Here is a 19,379-nt window from a genome sequence, read left to right as displayed (position 1 = left end):
AAAATAAAAATTCAGCTTTGCAAATGTGGATTTCTTTCTTTAGAGATTAGAAATACACAATGTGACGGATAATAAATAAGATCCCCTATGAAGAAATGAAGATGTTATTTATTGTACCTTGATAAGTATATTATTATCTGGGGAGACGTGGCCCACAAATGATAAAAAATTGTGCCAGAATTTCACACGTTTCCGAAATAGATACCAAATCGTGATAAGGGAGTCCCGTCAATTAACTGGTCTGAAAATTTAATTTCTTACATACTATATAAGTGTCGCCTGCCTGATCCTCACTGTCTAATCTGACAGCTTTGATAAGACCTTAAAGCTGTTTGCTCACAAGATCCAGCTGGCTATATCGTGGGGCGACCTCGGATAGATGGAATCAGTTCAGACGAGCTGTTTGGAGACAAAGGTTGAAACATGGCGGAAGACCGAAAGCAGGAAACCCTAGAGTCAAGTGAAACCTTGCCCTTTATTCAAAAGGCATTAGTCATCCCGGAAAAGTTAAAGGATTCGCCTGAAGATGAAACGGAAAAGGAAGAGGACAATAAAGACACTGCCTGTGGCTTCTGGATATTCAGGGGTCCCTCTATGCAAAGGTAAGGCCTTATAACTTTTCCAACAATACCTTAATAATTCCATTGCAGATTTGCCACTGAGCAAATGTATGTGATTCTCTATGGATTAGCGGGCTGTGTGATGACAATGACCTTTGCCTACTTTAATGCTACTATAACGACCTTGGAGAAGCGCTATAAAATACCAACAAAGATTACTGGCATAATCTCGGTGGGAAATGATATCAGTACGATGCTAACGGCCGCCCTCCTGGGTTATTATGCGGGTAATGGGCATCGTCCCCGCTGGATGGGAATTGGTGAGCTAGGATCCGAGTTCTGATTTTCCAATTTCAGACATATAGTGTCCCGTTTAGGTTTACTGACCATCGTGGCTTTTTGCCTGCTAACAAGCTCCCTGCATTTCCTTTACGGAGCTGGCGAGGATGCCCTTAAGCTGACCCGGGAGTTTGGTCAGGTCAACGAAACTTTGGCGAGGCAAGAGAAGGACAAGAAATTATGTCAGTCGAGTCCTGGAGGATGTATCCAGGAGGTGGGTCAGTGGGTGCCGCAAGTGTTTCTGTTTGTGGCTCAGCTTATTTCGGGAGTGGGTCAGGCTCTTTTCTATACTTTGGGCATTGCCTACTTGGACGACAATGGCACCAAGTCCAAGACACCTGCCATGTTGAGTGAGTATTGTGAATATAGATTATATTGTATTTATAATTTATCCTTCTACTAGGTATGTCTTCATTATTGAGGATGCTGGGTCCAGCAATTGGGTATTCCCTGGCTGCTCTTTGCCTGCGCTTGTACATCGAACCCACCTTGGAACCTCTGATTGGGCGGGAGGATCCCCGCTGGTTGGGCGCCTGGTGGCTGGGATGGCTAGTCCTGGCTGCCATTACCTTGATTTCTGCCCTATTCCTGTTTATGTTTCCCAAAGAGCTGCCCAGTTCGCGAAAGAGACGTCTCCAACTCAAGCAGACGGAAAGGAAGATGTCACTGCCCCTCAAAGAGCGCTCCTTTGGGGACATGATGAAGACAGTCAGGAGATTGGCGAGGAACAAGGTGTATGTGTACAACACCTTTGCATCCATCCTATACTTCTTCGGTTACATGGCCTATTGGATATTCACCCCAAAGTACATCGAAACCCAGTACAGACAATCGGCGGCCACGGCGACCATGGCCACGGGAACAGTGGCCCTCGGATTCTCCGCCGCGGGAGTCCTAATCTCCGGATACGTGATCTCCAAGTACAAGCCGAGTGCCAGGTCCATGGCCTGCTGGAATGCCATCGTGGACTTCGTAACGGTGGCGGGAATCCTGTGCTATGTGGCCATCGGATGTGAGGGCAGCGACAGGTTGAACTCCCTGACCACCTTGTCCGCCGGGGACAGCTGCAGTGCCTCCTGTCACTGCGACTACGTGCACTATGCTCCGGTTTGCAGTCCCGAGAACATCACCTACATCTCCGCCTGCCACGCGGGGTGCTCAGAAAGGACGAAGGATGCCCTGGGCAGGACCATTTACACTGACTGCCAGTGCTTGGGGTCTTCAAGTTTGACCACTTCGGAGGTGGGTGATCTGCATCTCTGAATTGCTACTTTATTTATGATTGCATCATTTCAGTCCCAATTCGCTGTGGACGGCACTTGTCCAGTAGACTGCTTCAACGAGTTCCTTGTCTTCCTGGGCGTGATGTGCTTCCTAAAACTCGTGGGAGCATCCAGTAAATCAACGAACCTGCTCATCGCCCTGCGCTGCATCCCCCAAGAAGACAAGACCTTCGCTCTGGGATTGGGCTCAATGGTGGCTTCCCTGCTTGCGTTCATTCCCAGTCCAATTTTCTTTGGTTGGCTAATAGACAACTATTGTTTGGTGTGGGGCAAGACCTGCTCTAGTAAAGGAAACTGTTGGCTCTATGACACGGAATCCTTGCGGTGGGAAATTCTAAAGGTTTTAATTTTAAATTTATTTATTTATACGTTTATTTGTCTTGCAGATACGCTTTGAATTTCACAGCCGCTTCCTTTATATTTTTGGGCGGCTTCCTAAATATTTCCGTTTGGTATCATGCCAAGGATCTCAAGATATTTGATGAGGAGAAGTCTCCGAAAAGCAGTTCACAGAATAAGGAATTGGAAATGAAAAGCCTGAATTCCAAATCTCAGCAGAATTAAAAACCTTACCTATTTTTGTTAAACCAAATAAACTAGCTATGATTGAAGTTTCACTTTTTGACTGCTTCCAATTTCCAAATTGTTCGTCTTCCTGCTAACATTCATTTTTCACCTGCACAATGTCCGCTCCGGAAAACAGCTGTCAGCGCGTGATCCTTAAAAATTGGGTCGACGGTCCTTGCCGGAAGTGCTACGTGTCCTCCTGCGGACCGTGCATCGACTATAAGGTATCAACGCCCAGAGGAAGCGCAGTCGAGCCGCAGGCAGATGTCATCCAGGCCACCATCGAGCCGGACGGACCCGTGCGGCAGGAGATCAACATCCGGGCGGAGTGCAGCAAGGGTCGTCCGCTCCTGGAGTCCGACAAGGACAAGCTGAGGTGCTGCACCATGTGCGTGGCCCAGGAGCAGAATCTTCGGCCCAATCTCTGCTCTGCGGCGTGCAGGCCCCTTCACACCTATTTGCACCTCAATGAGGTAAGTGACAAATCAAAATTTGGTCGAAAATGCGTATATCGGCAAACACAAAAATTAACAACACTGCGAAATTAAGTATTTAAAGTTAAAAGATAAAGTTAAACCTTTCTTATTAATGAAAGACTGTTTGCGCTTTATTAATGTCAAACATTATAATGGGTAAGGTTTGATATTAAACCATTAAATGAGAATGTCAATCAGACATAGTATCTTGATTAAATCATGATGTTTCCTAGTTTACAAGCAATTTATTAAGATATTTTGTAAACTATTCTTCTTGTTTGACCCGAATTAAAGACACCCTAATCCACAGTGGACCAAGCGACCCTTGCCAAAACCCACCTACAAGCATTCGGTTATCCTGGACAATAACACCATGGTGGGTCGGTGCTTTCCGGTCAAATTCCAGCTTAAGCGCATGAAGAACAAGTGCCTGGATTGCGGCAAGGATCTCTACTTCCGGTATCCCATCACGAACAATAGTGACCTGCTGCTTATCAAGAACTGTTGCGATGTGGAGGTGTACCCCGCACTGAAGGTTGAGAATATGAACAATGTGAGGGTGACCAAGATATCTGGAGTGAAGAAGTTTGCCAACAGTCTGCTGAAGGAGCGGTCCGAATGCCGATTGTTCAGTCTTCCCATCGAACAAATTCCACCTTTGGATGTGACCAGCAGGATCAGTACCAGAAAGAGTACCAGAAAGAGCCGGAAGAGTAGGAAGAGCAGGAAGAGTGGCAGGGCCAGCAGGAAAAGCACTAGGGCCAGTAGGAAAAGCAGAAAGAGCAGCAAGAATTGAAATGAAATATCAACATCCCGGATTAACAAAAAATTTAAATAAGAATTAAGAACCTAGTTTGACAATAGAGTTGACGTTATAATTATAAATAAAACAAAAATTTAAATACACTAATGTAAATAATATCCAAATTAGGTATTCTTAACGTTGAACGCGACTACCAGGAACAGTACCAGAAAGAGCCTGAAGACTAGCAGAAAGAGCAGGAAGAGCATTAAAAGTAGAAAGAGCAGCAAGAAATGAAATGAAATAACAAAGAACTTAAATAGGAATTAATTACCAAGCCTTCGATAGAGTTAATTATAAACTGCCTTAGATTACAATATAAATAAAACAAAAATTTAAAAACCAGAAAGAAAGGTAAATATTATCCAAATTAGGTGTATTTAACAAAAGCCAATCTAGGATGAGACCACTAGGAGCAGTACAAGAAAGAGTACCATTAAGAGCAGGAAGATTAGCAGGAAGAGCAGAGGTGCCAGGGCCAAGAGGAAGAGCACTAGGAACAGCAGAAAAAGGAGCATAAAATGAAATAAAATATCAACCTCCCAGATGAACAAAAAACTTAAATAAGAATTAAGTACCAAGTAGGACAATAGAGTTGACTTTATATACTGCATTAGAAGAAAAATTAAACAAGGGATTAAAAATAAATCTTAATTAGGTTTTTAATAAAAAAAAACATTTTCAATATGATGGGAAATAAGAGTTTAACAGAGTTCCATGAGCTCATTCAATAAGATAAACAACACAAGTCCAATTCAAAGTCAAACCTCAATTGCCACTCAAACTTGAGTGAAAGCTTAGCTCCAAAAAGCTCAACCCAATGTTTGGTGGAGCTTCTGCACAGCTTTTAGTACAAAGCTCATTTTTCGAGCTTACAGCCCACATTCCAAAAATCAGTTATCCTCTGTAGTTGTATATCTAGTGTAAATTTAATTCAAATTCAGTCGCATAAGCATACATACATAGCGTAATCCTAGAATATAATTTACGATTCAGCTTACAACGTTAATCGAGAATCGAGTGAGAATCAAAAGGAACGGGATCGGGGGACGGGGAGTACCTAGTTTCGTTATAATTCAAGACTTCTTGCGTTCGATTGATGTGCTGCGGTTAGTTACGAGATACAGATTACGAATACTTGATGCTGTTAACGCGGCTGCTGCTCAGCCCTGGGTTAGTACGAGATTTAAAACTTAGGGTCTAGCCGATGTGCCGCCTTCTACACGAGGTCATTGATCTATAATTGCTTGACTTGCGGCGCTATAAATTTAGAATAGTTTCTGCATTTCGTCGGGTCGTTTGGGCTAGTTTTTGGAAAACTGTTGGAACACTTGGCCACTGAAATGCGTCTGGTTTGTCAGTTGCTAGATTTATAGTTATAGTTATCGCTAGTTTTGTAGCTACTATCGTTAACGTTCTGCGCAAGGCGTTGTATTGCAGTTACACCGATCATTTTGAGTGATTTCGAATGTCACAACTATAGTAATTTTACTTCAAGTAGTCGACTATGTTCTATGGTACGTACTCTAGTCTATATGCACTTGATTATTTGTTTAATTTAAAAATTAGCTACACGTCGTTAGGCCTACTGCTAGATGGATACAAGTAAGTATGTGTATAATTTAATTTAAATAAGCGTCTCTATACTGTCGTGTGGCGTCGCGTCGCGTTATTTCGTTCAGAGTTATTTGTGCTAAACGGGACAAGCTGTCTGTTCTGGTGGTCCTGGAAGCTTATAATTTGCCTATGTCTCCACTGGGAAGAAGTCTTTGAGTAGGGTGGTGCGACGCTTTTCCGCGATGTCCATTTGATTCTCGAGATCACCCAGGTCCGTTGTCTCTGCGCGCTCAATCTTCCACGACAGGTTCTCGATCTCGGCCTCCAGTTGCGCCTGCAAGGGAGTTCCGATCCAATTAGGTAATGGTCCAATGAGTAAATACTCTGAGACTCACCTGCTGGTACTCAAAGAGATTCTTCCGCGAACCAGCCTCCATGTAGTAGGCGTACGGATAGGTGTACTGCAGCGTGTATCGGCACTTGGCCAGCAGTGCCGCCGCGTTGAAGAGATACTGCCAGTCGATCCAGGTACCGCTGCCGTTCATCACCTTGGAGTTTATCCGCTGGCGCAGCCGGTCGATCGTCTGCTGCTCGAGCTTCAGGGACTTGGAGTGGTTCTCCCAGCGCTCGTAGTAGTGCAGGTACTTCTTCAGCGCCTCGCGCGCCTGCACGTGCACCGACTCGTTGGCAATGTTGGGGTTGTCCTTGTAGCGGGAGCACTCGTAGTACTCGGAGCCGTGCGTCTTCCAGTCGCCCAGGCACATCCAGCAGAAGTCGTGCTTGCAGTTGAAGCACTGCATGTGGTTGCAGCCGCCGTTCTTCTCGATGCAGATGTGACACTTGGGGCAGTCTTTGGTGTGGGCGCTGATGTAGTTGGCCGTCTCGCTGTCGTCGGCGCACTTGGTCAGCCACTTCTTGATCACCTGGCAGTCGGTGGGCGCGTGGTAGTCCATGCCGCACCGGAAGCAGAAGCCCGTGTGGCAAGCCTTGCAGATGGCACGTTTGGCGGAGATCTCCGATGATTGCACAATTATCTGGCAGTTGGGCCCGGGGCAGAAGCGCAGCTCCGGGTGCGACTTGACGTAGTCCTTGAACGCGAACTGCTGGTACTTGTCCCGCATCACGGGTCGTGTGACCAGCGTCAGCACCAGGTCCTCGGGCACCCGAACATTGCACATCTGGGCCATGCAGCCGATCTGCGTGGAGATTCCCTGGAAGATCTGTGTCTCGAAGTAAATGGTCCAGCAGTCCTTGCAGAAGGAGTGCCCGCAGGCCAGGCTGTAGAACTTGTCCCCCAGTTGGGAGCTGGCGCACACCGGGCACATCTGGCTGCGGTACTGCGGCACCGTCGAGGCCGTCGTCTTGTATCCGCTGCTCCCCAATCGCAGCAGCTGGGCACTGGCCGCCGCCGCCGCTGCACTCGTCGAGGCGGTGTCCGCCACCGCCACCTGCGGCGGCTTGATGCGCGCCGTCACCAGCAGCGCGTTGGCGTCCTGGCGGTACTTCTCCACAACGGCCACATTGTTCCACTGGTGCTCCAGCAGCAGCACCTTGGCCAGCGAGGGTGTGATCTGCAGGATGGTGTTTAGCTTCTCCACACGCTCGTTCAGCAGCTTCTCGATGTCCTCCACGGTGAGGCAGTCGAACTCGAAGTACTCGGGATCTGCCCGTTTCGGATCCAGGCGCTCCACATCACAGTCCTCGCCTGCAAGGAAGAAGGATATGGATGAGTTAACGGTTTCTCAGAAAAGAGTAGACTTCATAAGTGTTTTCTTGAAAAATACTTGGGATAACGTAAGGAAAAAGTTTGAATTCTTGAGAAAATATTGATATTGATCCAATGTTGCAAATATTTTAATACTTAACTACTTAAGTAAACTAAAACTAATGGACAAGGTATTTACATTTCCGATATTTTTCAAAGTAGTGAAGGATTTAAATATTCAATTTGTTACTTTTATTATTATTATTTCATAATAGTTTGGTTGGTAAATTTAGGTAAAAAACTTTTTTAAGTGCATATGAATTTCGTCTGGCTGAAGTTTGCATCTTGTCTTGTATTAAAAGTTAACTTTTAGAGTCAAGTTCAATATGTAACACTCAAGGGTTGATTTCTAACGAAACTAAAATTACCATTTCAGTTACATACAATATAATAGTTACAATCCCTTATTTTACGTAACCAGTTACAGTGATTTCGGGTTACGGCTTTTAAAGGGTTATGGATAACAAACATCGTTTGTTATTTGGAAATATTTATTATATTATTTGAAACGCTTCTCACCTAAGTCATCGATTTGCCGTTACTAATAGTCCGGAAATGTTTAAGCTAATTTGCTGTACTCTGATTTATTATTATCGTAGCAAATCACTATTTCTGTAACTGACAATCATGTTGGCATATTGTAAGCCATAAAGTTTGCTTGCTCACGAAAATAAGCCGCCCGACAAGGCTGCCATAGAAATGCCCGATGTTACGGGTATCCGATTGAAGGTTGTGTTGCGAGGTGTCTTGGCCAGGTCGGAACAATAAGGGACAGGTCAAGAAGCGGAGCCCGAGTTGACGGAAGAGCGGGCACAAAACAAAATGCAACTGCGTACTCGAGCACGCACCTGAGATGGTGGTGGTGTGTGAGTGTGTGTGTGTGCATGTGTGGGTTGGAGCTACGAAGAGCGTGAGAGGAGTGGCGGCCAATAATGAAGCCAGCCACAAAACACAAGCCTCGCAATCAGTCGCAACTCGCAACTACGAATCGTACTTGCCCATGCACAGAGAGAAACAAAACATACCCATTGTTATATACCTATTCTAATATTATTATTAAAGGTGTCGAATTAAAATAACCCGTAACTCTAAGTGAATTCCTAAGCCTGATTATGATTTGTATTGATTCTCATATTATATAGGTATTTAGAAAAAATGCAGCTTCTAAAAAATTGTTATTACAAAACGGACAGCTTTTTTCCACATTGACAATCTGGTTTGATAGTCGAACCATGGAGACAATTGGGACTTTTAGTTACTTATATGAATTATTATACGTGTATAAATAGTCTTTATTGCCCATAATCCAAGGTGGACTTAAAAGTTCGACTTAATATGAATAAGTACCAATTAAAAATGTAGCGTTATCATATTAATGAAATCATTATAATTTTTCATTGGAAAAAATATTAATGCAATATTACGTAATCTGTTAGGTATCAACTTTTTTTAACAAATTAGACTTCTTGTGATATTCCCAAATAAACTCTGCTTTTTCTCCCCGTGTAGTTACGTGCGTGTGTGTTTGTTTCAAGTTCAATTCCATAATTTCAGCTTCATGGTCAGCAAAGAAAAGGCGGTGAGCGAAGAGGGGCGGGGCAAGGGTCTGGTAGTGGAACCCAAGGCGAATGTCAAGTGCTGAATGCAAATTCTTCGGTCTTATGGGCCTGGGCCTCCCAAAAAGGTGAATAACCAACCCAGGCCAGTCGCTTGTATGTGTGTGTACTTCCTCACAGATACACTCGTACCCTTATTTAGCCTCAGTTAAATCGATGGCTGATTGTTGTTAGGAGGAAACCCTTTAAGTAGACCCATTCTTACCTGTATTATAGTAATCGTAGTCGTCGTCGTACTCCCCGTCGTTGTCCGATTCCAGATCCATTTCGATATCAGAGTCCATCTTGGGGGATTACAATTACGATTGTGATTGCGATTGTGATTGGGATTGGGATGTTGGAAATGCTGGCGAGGACACTCTGTGTATGTGTGGATGTGTGTGTGTGTGTTTCTGTGCGGGGTGTCTCTCTTTTGCTTTTGTAACAGTTGTTGTAAGGGCGCTGGTGGTTGCTGTTGTTGTTTTCCAAGGAAAAGGAGGTGGATGAAGGACGAGGGGCGGGGGATGGTGGCCGATTTAGTGCGATGCAGTTCCCCCGATTCTCGGGCGGATGATGAACTTTGCGGGGTGGCGATTCGGCGGGGAGCGGTCCCTTGTTTTATTTTCGTTTATCCACATGTATACACATACACACACTCGCGCGCACTCTCGCTCTCACACACGCACACACTCGCAGCCGTTGCACTTAAATGCAGTTTATTTTCATCCTCTCGTATTTATAGAGCCACTATTTTAGACCCGCTGGCAATGCAAAAGGTGCAGATCGCGAGGGCCAGTTGTCACTTACTTTTTGGCTTTTAAACGAGCACAGCTTTTGCAGAGAACATTTTGTTTCTTTGTCTTCTGCTTCTCTGCAATCTAGAGCTGCACGGCTATCGATGGACACTATCGATAGGCAGGGCCAGCAGGTATCGGTTCCAATCAGAACAGTGCTAGATACGAATGTGTTTTGCAGCACTAGTCTATAAAATTTTAAAAACCTAATTTTCATGCATAGCATAGCTTTACTTATCTCAATTCAAATCACGTTTCTTATTAGTTTAAAAAAATACATTCCCATATCATACCAAAGACATATATCGACATTTATTTATTCGCGACAGTGTTGCAAAGTCTTTGCTGTCTACAAGCAGCTGTTCAAATTGGGCGCCTAATTTAAATTGATCTTAACTATTTATTTTCTGTTTTTTTCTGCGGCTTGGCCGTCCCTGCGTTGATTTCTTGAGCTTTTTTATCTTTTTTCTGGTCCGGCTTCACTTCGGTGCACAAATACTCTAGAAAAGGAGCCAGGCTCGACAAAAAAGTGTCTGGAACAAGTTTCATCTTTTTCTCGTCTTCCTCTTTTTGAATCTTTTCGGCTTGCTCCAAAGCTCCATTGTCTTGGCCCACTAGTAATGAGTGAAAACCACAGATATTGGCAAATCCAATGTCCGCCTTTAGTCTGTAAATATAAAAAAAATATGTATTTTATTTCTAATAATATTTAACTAAGAAATGTAATACATATTTGATACAAAAGGTTCTTCAAAATTGTTTTCAGCTTATGATTTTTCCTTCGCTTTATCTTGAAATGATTATAACATCATTTGTACAGATGGAAAATGAAAGACTTTTTATTTCTAGATAAATGTAAAAATGTGTATGTCAAAAGCCTTTTTGGAAAAATCGTTCTTAAAGCTTTTGCTTACTAATAAAAATTGAAACCAAACATATTGGCTAAGAAAGAGATATGATTTTAAAAATGTTCACTTTTTAAAGCAGTGACAGCGTCTAAGCGACAAAACCCTTAATTTTTGTAAGGAGAATTCAAGTGAACTCACGAATTTCCTATTACAAGCGTCCTTTCCGGTTTTATTTCGCCGGACTCCAGCAACTTGCCTAACATTCGTGGATTGGGTTTGCCCAAAACCGTTGGCATGCGATTCACGATCACCTGGATGGAAGCCGCTACGGTACCGGCGTCCGGAATTCTCCGCTTGCCAAATGTTAGGAACCCATCTGTGCAAGTGGCCAAAAACAAGATCTTGGGGTTTTGCAGATAGTTGCAGGCCACGAGTAACTGGTTCACCTCCATGGCGTCGTCTCTGGCCACCAGCACAGCACCCACATCCGGATCGAGTACCAGAGTCTTGGCGTAGTTAAATCTGCTCCGGCCATCAGGCCGTTGATTGTTGACCACGGAGCAGAAGCCTTCTTTCTGCAGCTCCTTGCAGATGCCATCGCCGCCCAGAACGAGGACCTTCTTCTTGAACTTCCGGTCGGTGAGGTAACTCGTTATGGACCCCGCCGAACTGAGCATGTCCTGGTCCTGGATTTGGAAGCCCAGGCACTTGGCCTTCTGGACCAAATCCGATGTGGTTAGGCTGCAGTCGTTGGTCGCAATCAAACCGCGCTTTCCCTTCGCCTTGATGGCATTGAAGGCCTCCACGGATCCCTCAATGGGATCGTTCTCCTGCCACAAAACCCCGTCCGAGCTGCAGATTATGGTGTCGATCCCGCCCAGCCACTCGGCCACCTGCGCCTTGGGCAGCTTATCCAAATGGCTGAGACTGCGCTTGAACATCATGCAATTTTGGGTTAATTTAGATTTGTGGTTTTATTTCGAAATTTTGAGTCCCAAGCCGATGCTTGTGGCACTATTTTCCAAGATAGTACATTTTGTATATAGAATTAAGGCGAACAGTCGGTAATGTTATGACCAACGTTAGGGTTACTTAAAGCTTGCATATGTAATACTAGCTGTACCCGGCGCGACTTCGTTCGCTTAGTTTTGAGTACGGTTGTCAAGACTTTCCTATTTCCACACCTCCCCTGAGGTAGAGAAATTGGCGCGTTTTTTTTAATGTGGTATCTCCAATTAGACCTATTCCACTGAAACTTTCTAGGTTTAATAATGTTCATTAATATGATTACTTTAAAACCTCTGTGTAAACAACATTTTTAGAAGATCCTTCAGGAGCGAGAATAATAAGGCTACTGGCAGAGCTAACTCTAGAGCATGCGACATAAAATTGTCCATGAGAGAAGCAATCTTCTCTAAGATCTAGTCCAGCCAGCTTCAAAGTCTGCCCCTGCGATTTATTTATAGTTATTGCAAAGCAAACTTTTAGAGGGAATTGAAGCCTTTTAAACTTAAACGGCAGACTGGATGGTATTAATGGGATCCTGGGTATAAACACTGTTTCCCCCTTCGCGCACCCCGTAAATACTGTTGCTTCGATTACATTCTTATGAAGACCTTTTATCTGCAATCGTGTCCCATTGCATAACTTTGGGGGACTTAAATTTCGCAATAACATTACGGGTGCTCCAATCCTAAGAGACAGATTATGCTGAGGAATTCCTGGAGGATTCAAAGAATTTAAAAATTCAACAGGGTAATGAACAGCATTATCAGCATCAGGAACAGAGTCGACCGATTTATAGGAGACTTCTAAACCATCAAATGAGTTTAGCAATAAATTATTAATAGTGGTTGCTCTTTCATTTTTCGTTGTCAAAATGGCGCGCTCAGATAGCCAATCTAAGCTTTTACATGATATGTTGGAAATGTCAGGAAATATTTTGGATGTAAGGTCTTGAACGTTTTTGACTACATTTCCTAAGCGTGATGTTATAACTATTTTTCCATCAACTGTTGGATGGACGCCATTCCCAATTTTTAAAAGAGTTTCGGCAAAAATACCTGCAGAACTGTCTCCTTTTAAGTGCACTCGCATATTTTTCATGAGCGCTAGTTTGTTTATCTGTGGCCATAAAAATGAAGATTTTAAACAGGCCTTTATTTCGTCAGCTCTTGTACCTCTTGGAACAACAGGAAGGGTTTGGCGAAAGTCTCCAGCTAGCAGGACTGTAATACCACCCACCAACATAGTATTCTCATTATTATCTTGCAGGGTTCTATTTATGGCTTCAAGCCAACCTTTATGTGACATTGTGCACTCATCCCAAACAATTAACTTACAATCTTTAAACACCGCAGCCATATTACATTGCTTTGAAATAGAGCAATGAGGTGTTTCTAAATTAACTAAATCCAAAGGAAGTTTAAATGTAGAATGAGCAGTTCGACCTCCATTGAGCAGGGTAGCAGCTATACCGGAAGATACTACAGCTAGGGCAATTTTTTTTTACTTCTAACTTTTGCCAACAATAAGTTTGTCAAGAAGGTTTTACCTGTCCCTCCAGGTGCATCCAAAAAAAATATTTCACCCATCTCAGCCCCAACGCTTTTTGTATTGTATACGACTTAATATTAGTTTGGAGTTAGGGTTGTCAGGACTTTCTTATTTCTTATTTGCCCCTTTTTTTGTTAACAACCTTTGTAGAAGATCCTTCAAGAGAGAGAATCAGAAGGATACTGGCAGAGCTATATAATAAATGAAAGTGATCCAAGTAAAAGTCGTGAGCTTGTATACTTTTTATCAGTTACAAAGTTATCAATGCAATTTTAATTTGCGCACAAATATGTATACTTGTTTGTAAATTGGAATTTGTTATTTTCAAATTTCTTGTTTTGAATGAAACAAAAACCTTTGTACACTCAGTAAAAGATTGGCATCCAATACAAAAACAGCAAAGTAACGTATTATTTTCAGATTCCACATTTGATCGATAAACGGGTATAATAAATCATTTTATTTGTATTTAAGCACATTATCTACTTTCGAATAGAAACATACACACACATTGTATGTATGTACATGTATTGTACATATAAGCAAATCAAAACATATCCAAATATACATATGTACATACGTATTTGGTCAAAAGTTCGAATCTTAAGATTAATATTTAACTTGGAAACATTTTGGCTTTGCTTACAGAATTTGTAGTAATTTTCTATTTTCTTCCATGGTGGAAATTAAATAAGGCTCTTACTTCTGCTACAAAATGAAAAATAAAACCTAAGCATTTGATCCACAGGACTGCCTATTAATCGAAAATCATATTGATCGGAGCAGCAGTTTAAGTTTTTAAAATCCTAAACAAATTTAACTTAAATTGCCTCTTTCCCCTCCCCTTTCCTGCAGCACTACCCCTCCCCCTCATCAGTTTTCTTGGCTGTTGCTCTCTCGGCCGTCGCTCTCTTGGCTTCTGGGTTTCGTTCTCTCGACAGGCTCCCGCAAAATACAACGCAATGACTTAGAAAATCTAAATAAATTCGTTAAAAATACTTAAAAAAATGTTAAAAACTTGAAAAATTAAACTTAAGCATTTGGGCCATAGAATAACTATTGAGCGAAAAATCATCTTGATCGGAGCAGCGGTTTAGATTTTTTAAATCGAAAAGTTAATTTTAAATGTAGCCCCCAAATTATGGGAGATATCAAAATTTCTTTTAGATTTCTAATTAGGCCTTTTCAAAACCTAAAATTCGGAAAAAACCAAATATCGAAATTCCAACCAGTTCAGAAGTTAAGCTTAAATACATCAACTTTTTTTGCTCAGAATAATGGATGTTGGAGCTGTTTGGGGCCACTGGGGGGACATATCGGATCTTAGTGGGCGCCCACGCCCCCAATGGAATACTGTGAAATAATTTGGCGGCTCTTGCTCTTACGGTTTGGGCTGTGGCCGTATCCCCTTAAAAATCGGTCTTTCATTTTATAATCTTTAGGGATTGAATTTTAAAATTGTATTTTATTGGTTTTTAAACCTATTACTTGTGTTTTACAGAAAAGGAGCATTGCAAAAGAAAGGTGTGTGTGAAAAATATATCACATGTCTACTTTAATTATGGCACCAAAAAAGAATATAAGCAAGTGTTTTTGGCAACAGACACTTAAATTCTACGCTGCCCAGTTAAACAATAACAACACTCACATTTTATTTAATCCCCATCCACGAGATGCGGTCCAAAATACCTCCCATTAGTGAAAATGCAAAAATTTAACTGATAAGCTAGCTATGTACACGTTCCCCATAAATAAGGATCATAAGAGTGGGTGAGGTTTTTACGGCCCCAAACGTGACTGAACTGATTCAGATAGCGAAATAATTCTTTGCACAGGTGATTTTGGCATTTTGGAGATCATGAGCTAGACAAGTGGGCAACGGCTCTTGGCTGAAGAAAGGTCAAACAATTTCGAGCAAAAAGAAGTCTAGTTTTTCGATTATCTTTTACACGATACTCTGTTAATGAACTTAAAAAAAGAAAATGTCCCCAAAAGATGGCGACATGTGTCTTTTGACATAGAATAATATGTTGTTCGTTGAATCAACAAACTTTTACAGTAAATTTAATGTAATATTACTATGTATTTTGTTTTTGGATTTTGTATTAATTTTGTTGCTTACTTTTACGTACCGTTTTGTACAACTAAAAAAAAATTATTAACTAGGTGAAATTTTCACTTTTTCATTTTACTCCAATTTTGGGTCTATTATTTCCAAACGGTTCTAGCGAGTCGTGCAACATAGTTTTAACACTAACGTAAAGTATTAATTTTACATCAACTGCGGTAGTTTTACACGGTACGATTACAGTTATTTTTTACCAAGACAATTAAGATCTGGGGGTAAGGTAAATTTATCTCTAAGCGCTGACAAAATTGATTATGTTAAATTTAATTTTTATAAATAAAGTAATTATATTTATAATAGTTCAATTTTCAAAATTTTCGGTGTCTCTATAGATTTCCGAATTTATGTATATATGTATATGTATACGTTTATATGTATATGTTTATGTATATATTTAATATAACTGACAAAAACTATTCTCTATTATGTCTCCAGGGGTTTTTAAGGTATTAAAGTAAGTGTCGACATTTTTATACCCTTGTAGAAGGTACTATAATTTAATTTTTAAAGCTTGAAATGCAGTCATGGACACGTTTCCGGCCCTATAAAGTATATATATTCTAGATCAGCGTTGGCTGGTAACGCATCCATGTCCGTTTGAAATAAAAAAAAATTTTAATATAGTTGTTTTTTAACATATATCCATACCCTTGCGCTGCGTAGGCATCACTGGAATCTGAATGTTAAGTCCTTACTCTCTAGTTTCCAATATTTCAACGCTTACACAAATGGACACGGCTAGATCGAGTGTGGAGATTGGTTCTGATCAAGTAAATAAACTCGTATACATTATCAGGTCAATGCTGCTTGGTCAATGAATATGGTATACCCTTTTACTCTACGATTAACGGGTATACAAATCTTCAGACCACGGTGAGATAGTGGCTTAGCAGACTTTGCATATCAGTTCCCAAATTGCAGAGCCCCATGCTAGATACAGCTGATTGTGTGAGAGATATAACATTTCCAGCCAAGATATGTCCAGAGGTCCATAAAGGGGAAATAAACCTAAATTTAGATATTCTTTGTCTGAAGTATAATAATTCGCAGCACGCGCAGGCTATATAAGCCAACGGATTCAGACGGATTTGGTGTAGTTAGTGAGGTTTCACCAGCAGCAAAGTAACTTAAGATGGGCTCCTCCCACAGGCAGCATCTGCTCCCGATCCTCGGGCTTCTGGTCTTGGCCGGAACAGCCCTCAGTGGAGTTCAGGAGGTGCACAACGTGCTCGAGCTGACGGGCCACACGGTCAACAAGCTAAAGTTCTCCACGGATGTGGCCACCGACAAGTACACACCGCCGGAGGAGATGGACCCGCAGTTCTGGTACAATATCGCCGACGAGGAGATCGCCAAGCGACTGGCCCTTCCCCAGCCCAATGCCCAGAAGGCCAAGAACATCATCCTGTTCCTGGGAGATGGCATGCCACTGGCCACCGTCGCAGCTGCTCGAATCCTGAAAGGACAGCGGGAGGGAAAAACTGGAGAGGAGTCCTCATTGAGCTTCGAGCGATTCCCCTACACCGGATTGAGCAGGGTAAGTCCTCAATTGATAATACAATCAAATTTGTACAGAGCAAAAAATCACCCAAACACTTGCTGAATTTTGATAATACTAGGTTTTAAAAAAGACCAATACTCATAAATATAATTTTGTAAATTTGCTTTGAAAGAAAACGTTTACTGCAAACAAGTAATATTTCCAATTTGTGTTGAGAAACCAGTTAAAATGAGTAGTCTTAAAAGAATGATCTTGTTAAAATGTTATATCTAAATAGGTTATTATTATTTTGTATTCATTTTTATTTTATTCTTTTCAGACCTACTGCACCAACGCCCAGGTGCCCGACTCCGCCTGCACTGCCACCGCCTACTTGTGCGGAGTGAAGACCAACATCGTCAACATTGGAGTGAGTGCTGCTGTGGAGTACAACAACTGCACCGCCAGCCAGGATCCAGCCAACCGCCTGACCTCCATCGCCGAGTGGGCCCAGAACTCCGGCAAATCCACTGGAATTGTGACCACCACCACCCTGACCCACGCCAGTCCCTCGGGAGCCTATGCCAAGACGGCCAACCGGATGTGGGAGAGCGACACGGATGTGACCAGCTATGGTGAGGATGCCAGCACCTGCATCGACATGGCCACCCAGCTGGTGACCCAGACGCCTGGCAAGAACTTCGAGGTCATGTTCGGCGGCGGCATGGGCAAGTTCCTGCCCAAGTCGATCGAAGATAGCCACGGCAAACCCGGAGAGCGATCCGATGGAGTGAACCTCCTGTCCCGCTGGCAGGGACTCCACGATGGCGGTGTCCTGGTCACCAATCGCGAGCAGCTGCTTAGCGTGAACGTATCCGCAGTGTCCAGCATCATTGGTCTCTTCCAGTCGAGTTTGATGGACTTCCACCACGATGCGGATGCCACCTACCAGCCCACCCTCTCCGAACTCACCGAGGTGGCCATCAAGAAGCTGAGCCAGAACGAGAACGGATACTTTGTGTTCATTGAAGGTGGGTCATTCGAAAAAATCCATAAAATGTAATACATATTTAATGGTTAATATACCCTTCTTTCAGGTGGTCTTATTGACTACGGCAACCACTACACCAAAGCGGGCTACGCTTTGGATGAGGCTCTGGAGTTCGAAAAGGCCATTCAGTTGGCACGCGACATTACCGACATTGAGGACACCCTCATTGTGGTGACGGCAGATCACGGTCATGCAGTCAGTATCGCTGGATATCCCGGCAGGGGCACTCCCATCCTGGGCATCAATCAGCACGACACAGATATAAACGGAGTGAAGTACTCGGTGCTCAACTATGCGGCTGGACCCAACCAGTATCTGGATGAGAATGGCCAGCGCGTCCCACTGGATGACATCATCGGCTCCGATGACGCCATCACGCCCAGCTACATCCCCAAGGATCAGGGCGTGCACTCTGGCGAGGATGTGGGCATCTTCGCCTCCGGTCCGCAGAGCCACCTCTTCACTGGAGTAATGCAGCAGAGCACCATCCCCCACTTGATGGCCTACGCCGCGTGCGTTGGCAACGGAAAACAGGTGTGCGACAACTAAGTACGAAGGATCTGAAGACCAGGGAAATTAATAGACGCAGGCAAATGGAATTGGAGGTTGAATCTAGCCAATTGAAGTATTGAAGTATTAAGCAACCCTCTGTATTTGTTTCTCTATTAAAAATTTACTAAGCAATTTTATATATACGTTTTTAAATTGACTTATTGGGGACATTAAAGCTCGGTTTATACCGTATTAAATCTTGATAAATTAGCTTTAAAATGGAAACAAAAAATGGAATTAATTTGATGTTTATTTATTAATGAATAACTTAGGTAGAGAAATCAGAAGAAGGGGAATCAATCATATTGACATATTATTTCTGTAGAAAACCAGTAAAAAAAGAGACAAGTACTAATCATAAAAATTGCTAAATATGATTAGATACCCTTAGTTTATCTACATGTCTGGCCCAATTAATCCCTGTCGCACTTTGTTCTCTTAAATAAGAAATATTACCTATAATAATTATAATACAAATCTAGAGCATGCCTCTCGTAATCTCTGAATCTTCTAATTACCACGGTAATTGTCACGTTCTTATGTAGCATCTGGCACCAGCCATCCCAAAAATTCAACCTTGAGTGTGACTCCCCGTGGTTAAAGTCGTGGGTGCCGTGCCCACTTTTAAAAGCCGAAGAATGATCTTTCGTTTTCCGTTCATCCAGATTTTTCGACTGGTAGCCAGGTCTATTGACTCAAGAGCCCCCGTAATCATAAACTCTAATGACTTAAAACTGTGCAAATCTTAAAACATAAACTGAAATTTTTTAAGACGGTTTAAGCACTACGACACGAAAGACGACAATTAAGATAAAATCGTCCTAAAAAATTATAAATAGCCGCGTGCGGAACACTGTCATCAGTTCAATCGCTTGTCCAAACTACATGACTAAACAATGGACTATATATCTTTAGAGCAATGCAGGGGTTATTATAATTTGCAAAGCAGTGACGGAGACGTTTTTGACCTTATAAAGTATTGAGAGTATATGTATACTTAATCATCATCACCAGAAGAGTCGTCTG

General features: G+C 42.5%; 5 protein-coding genes across 6 annotated transcripts; 3 read left to right on the top strand and 2 right to left on the bottom strand.

Moving 5' to 3' along the window:
* The first annotated feature begins 410 nt into the window (after nt 1-410).
* On the top strand, nt 411-2,799 carry LOC108048717 (solute carrier organic anion transporter family member 74D). 2 transcript variants are annotated; one of them, XM_017129545.2, is made up of 6 exons: nt 411-602; nt 651-880; nt 938-1,249; nt 1,303-2,141; nt 2,196-2,506; nt 2,569-2,799. In XM_017129545.2, exons 1-6 carry the CDS (start codon nt 424-426, stop codon nt 2,744-2,746), a joined length of 2,049 nt encoding a protein of 682 aa, XP_016985034.2. In that variant the 5' UTR covers nt 411-423; the 3' UTR covers nt 2,747-2,799. The 2 variants fall into 2 exon arrangements, with proteins under 2 accessions (XP_016985034.2, XP_016985033.2); XM_017129544.2 differs by having other exon boundaries at nt 926-1,249.
* LOC108048719 lies at nt 2,767-4,131 on the top strand. The gene is made up of 2 exons (XM_017129546.2): nt 2,767-3,222; nt 3,536-4,131. The coding sequence occupies exons 1-2, from the start codon at nt 2,866-2,868 to the stop codon at nt 4,019-4,021; spliced, it is 843 nt and encodes a 280-aa protein (XP_016985035.2). The 5' UTR covers nt 2,767-2,865; the 3' UTR covers nt 4,022-4,131.
* Nucleotides 4,132-4,937: 806 nt separating this feature from the next.
* Nucleotides 4,938-9,840, bottom strand: LOC108048716 (potential E3 ubiquitin-protein ligase ariadne-2). Its single transcript, XM_017129543.2, has 3 exons — nt 9,171-9,840; nt 5,980-7,289; nt 4,938-5,918 (listed from the first exon to the last, which is right to left on the bottom strand). Exons 1-3 carry the CDS (start codon nt 9,247-9,249, stop codon nt 5,772-5,774), a joined length of 1,536 nt encoding a protein of 511 aa, XP_016985032.2. The 5' UTR covers nt 9,250-9,840; the 3' UTR covers nt 4,938-5,771.
* A 196-nt stretch (nt 9,841-10,036) lies between these two features.
* Nucleotides 10,037-11,626, bottom strand: LOC108048713 (glycerol-3-phosphate phosphatase). Its single transcript, XM_017129539.2, has 2 exons — nt 10,785-11,626; nt 10,037-10,405 (listed from the first exon to the last, which is right to left on the bottom strand). The coding sequence occupies exons 1-2, from the start codon at nt 11,528-11,530 to the stop codon at nt 10,135-10,137; spliced, it is 1,017 nt and encodes a 338-aa protein (XP_016985028.2). The 5' UTR covers nt 11,531-11,626; the 3' UTR covers nt 10,037-10,134.
* Nucleotides 11,627-16,380: 4,754 nt separating this feature from the next.
* LOC108048712 (membrane-bound alkaline phosphatase-like) lies at nt 16,381-18,490 on the top strand. Its single transcript, XM_017129538.2, has 3 exons — nt 16,381-16,807; nt 17,091-17,781; nt 17,848-18,490. The coding sequence occupies exons 1-3, from the start codon at nt 16,403-16,405 to the stop codon at nt 18,348-18,350; spliced, it is 1,599 nt and encodes a 532-aa protein (XP_016985027.2). The 5' UTR covers nt 16,381-16,402; the 3' UTR covers nt 18,351-18,490.
* The last annotated feature ends 889 nt before the right edge of the window (nt 18,491-19,379 follow it).

This window comes from Drosophila rhopaloa, unplaced genomic scaffold (genome assembly GCF_018152115.1).
Source record: "Drosophila rhopaloa isolate 14029-0021.01 unplaced genomic scaffold, ASM1815211v1 contig_115, whole genome shotgun sequence".
Classification (NCBI taxonomy): Eukaryota; Metazoa; Arthropoda; class Insecta; order Diptera; family Drosophilidae; genus Drosophila; species Drosophila rhopaloa.
Note: the sequence above shows the minus strand (reverse complement) of the source record. Positions and strands in the feature narration are given on the sequence as shown.

Bases quoted from the DNA above. Each gene is read 5' to 3' on its own strand.
- LOC108048713 (XM_017129539.2), bottom strand. From the start codon at position 11,530: ATGATGTTCAAGCGCAGTCTCAGCCATTTGGATAAGCTGCCCAAGGCG. The intron at 10,406-10,784 runs GTGAGTTCACTT...TTATATTTACAG, and splicing joins ACGCTTGTAATAGGAAATTC to ACTAAAGGCGGACATTGGAT.
- LOC108048712 (XM_017129538.2), top strand. From the start codon at position 16,403: ATGGGCTCCTCCCACAGGCAGCATCTGCTCCCGATCCTCGGGCTTCTG. The intron at 16,808-17,090 runs GTAAGTCCTCAA...TATTCTTTTCAG, and splicing joins CCTACACCGGATTGAGCAGG to ACCTACTGCACCAACGCCCA. The intron at 17,782-17,847 runs GTGGGTCATTCG...CCCTTCTTTCAG, and splicing joins ATACTTTGTGTTCATTGAAG to GTGGTCTTATTGACTACGGC.
- LOC108048717 (XM_017129544.2), top strand. From the start codon at position 424: ATGGCGGAAGACCGAAAGCAGGAAACCCTAGAGTCAAGTGAAACCTTG. The intron at 1,250-1,302 runs GTGAGTATTGTG...TCCTTCTACTAG, and splicing joins CAAGACACCTGCCATGTTGA to GTATGTCTTCATTATTGAGG. The intron at 2,142-2,195 runs GTGGGTGATCTG...GCATCATTTCAG, and splicing joins CAAGTTTGACCACTTCGGAG to TCCCAATTCGCTGTGGACGG.
- LOC108048716 (XM_017129543.2), bottom strand. From the start codon at position 9,249: ATGGACTCTGATATCGAAATGGATCTGGAATCGGACAACGACGGGGAG. The intron at 7,290-9,170 runs GTAAGAATGGGT...TCTTCCTTGCAG, and splicing joins CTACGATTACTATAATACAG to GCGAGGACTGTGATGTGGAG. The intron at 5,919-5,979 runs GTGAGTCTCAGA...ACTCCCTTGCAG, and splicing joins ATCTCTTTGAGTACCAGCAG to GCGCAACTGGAGGCCGAGAT.
- LOC108048719 (XM_017129546.2), top strand. From the start codon at position 2,866: ATGTCCGCTCCGGAAAACAGCTGTCAGCGCGTGATCCTTAAAAATTGG. The intron at 3,223-3,535 runs GTAAGTGACAAA...CCTAATCCACAG, and splicing joins CCTATTTGCACCTCAATGAG to TGGACCAAGCGACCCTTGCC.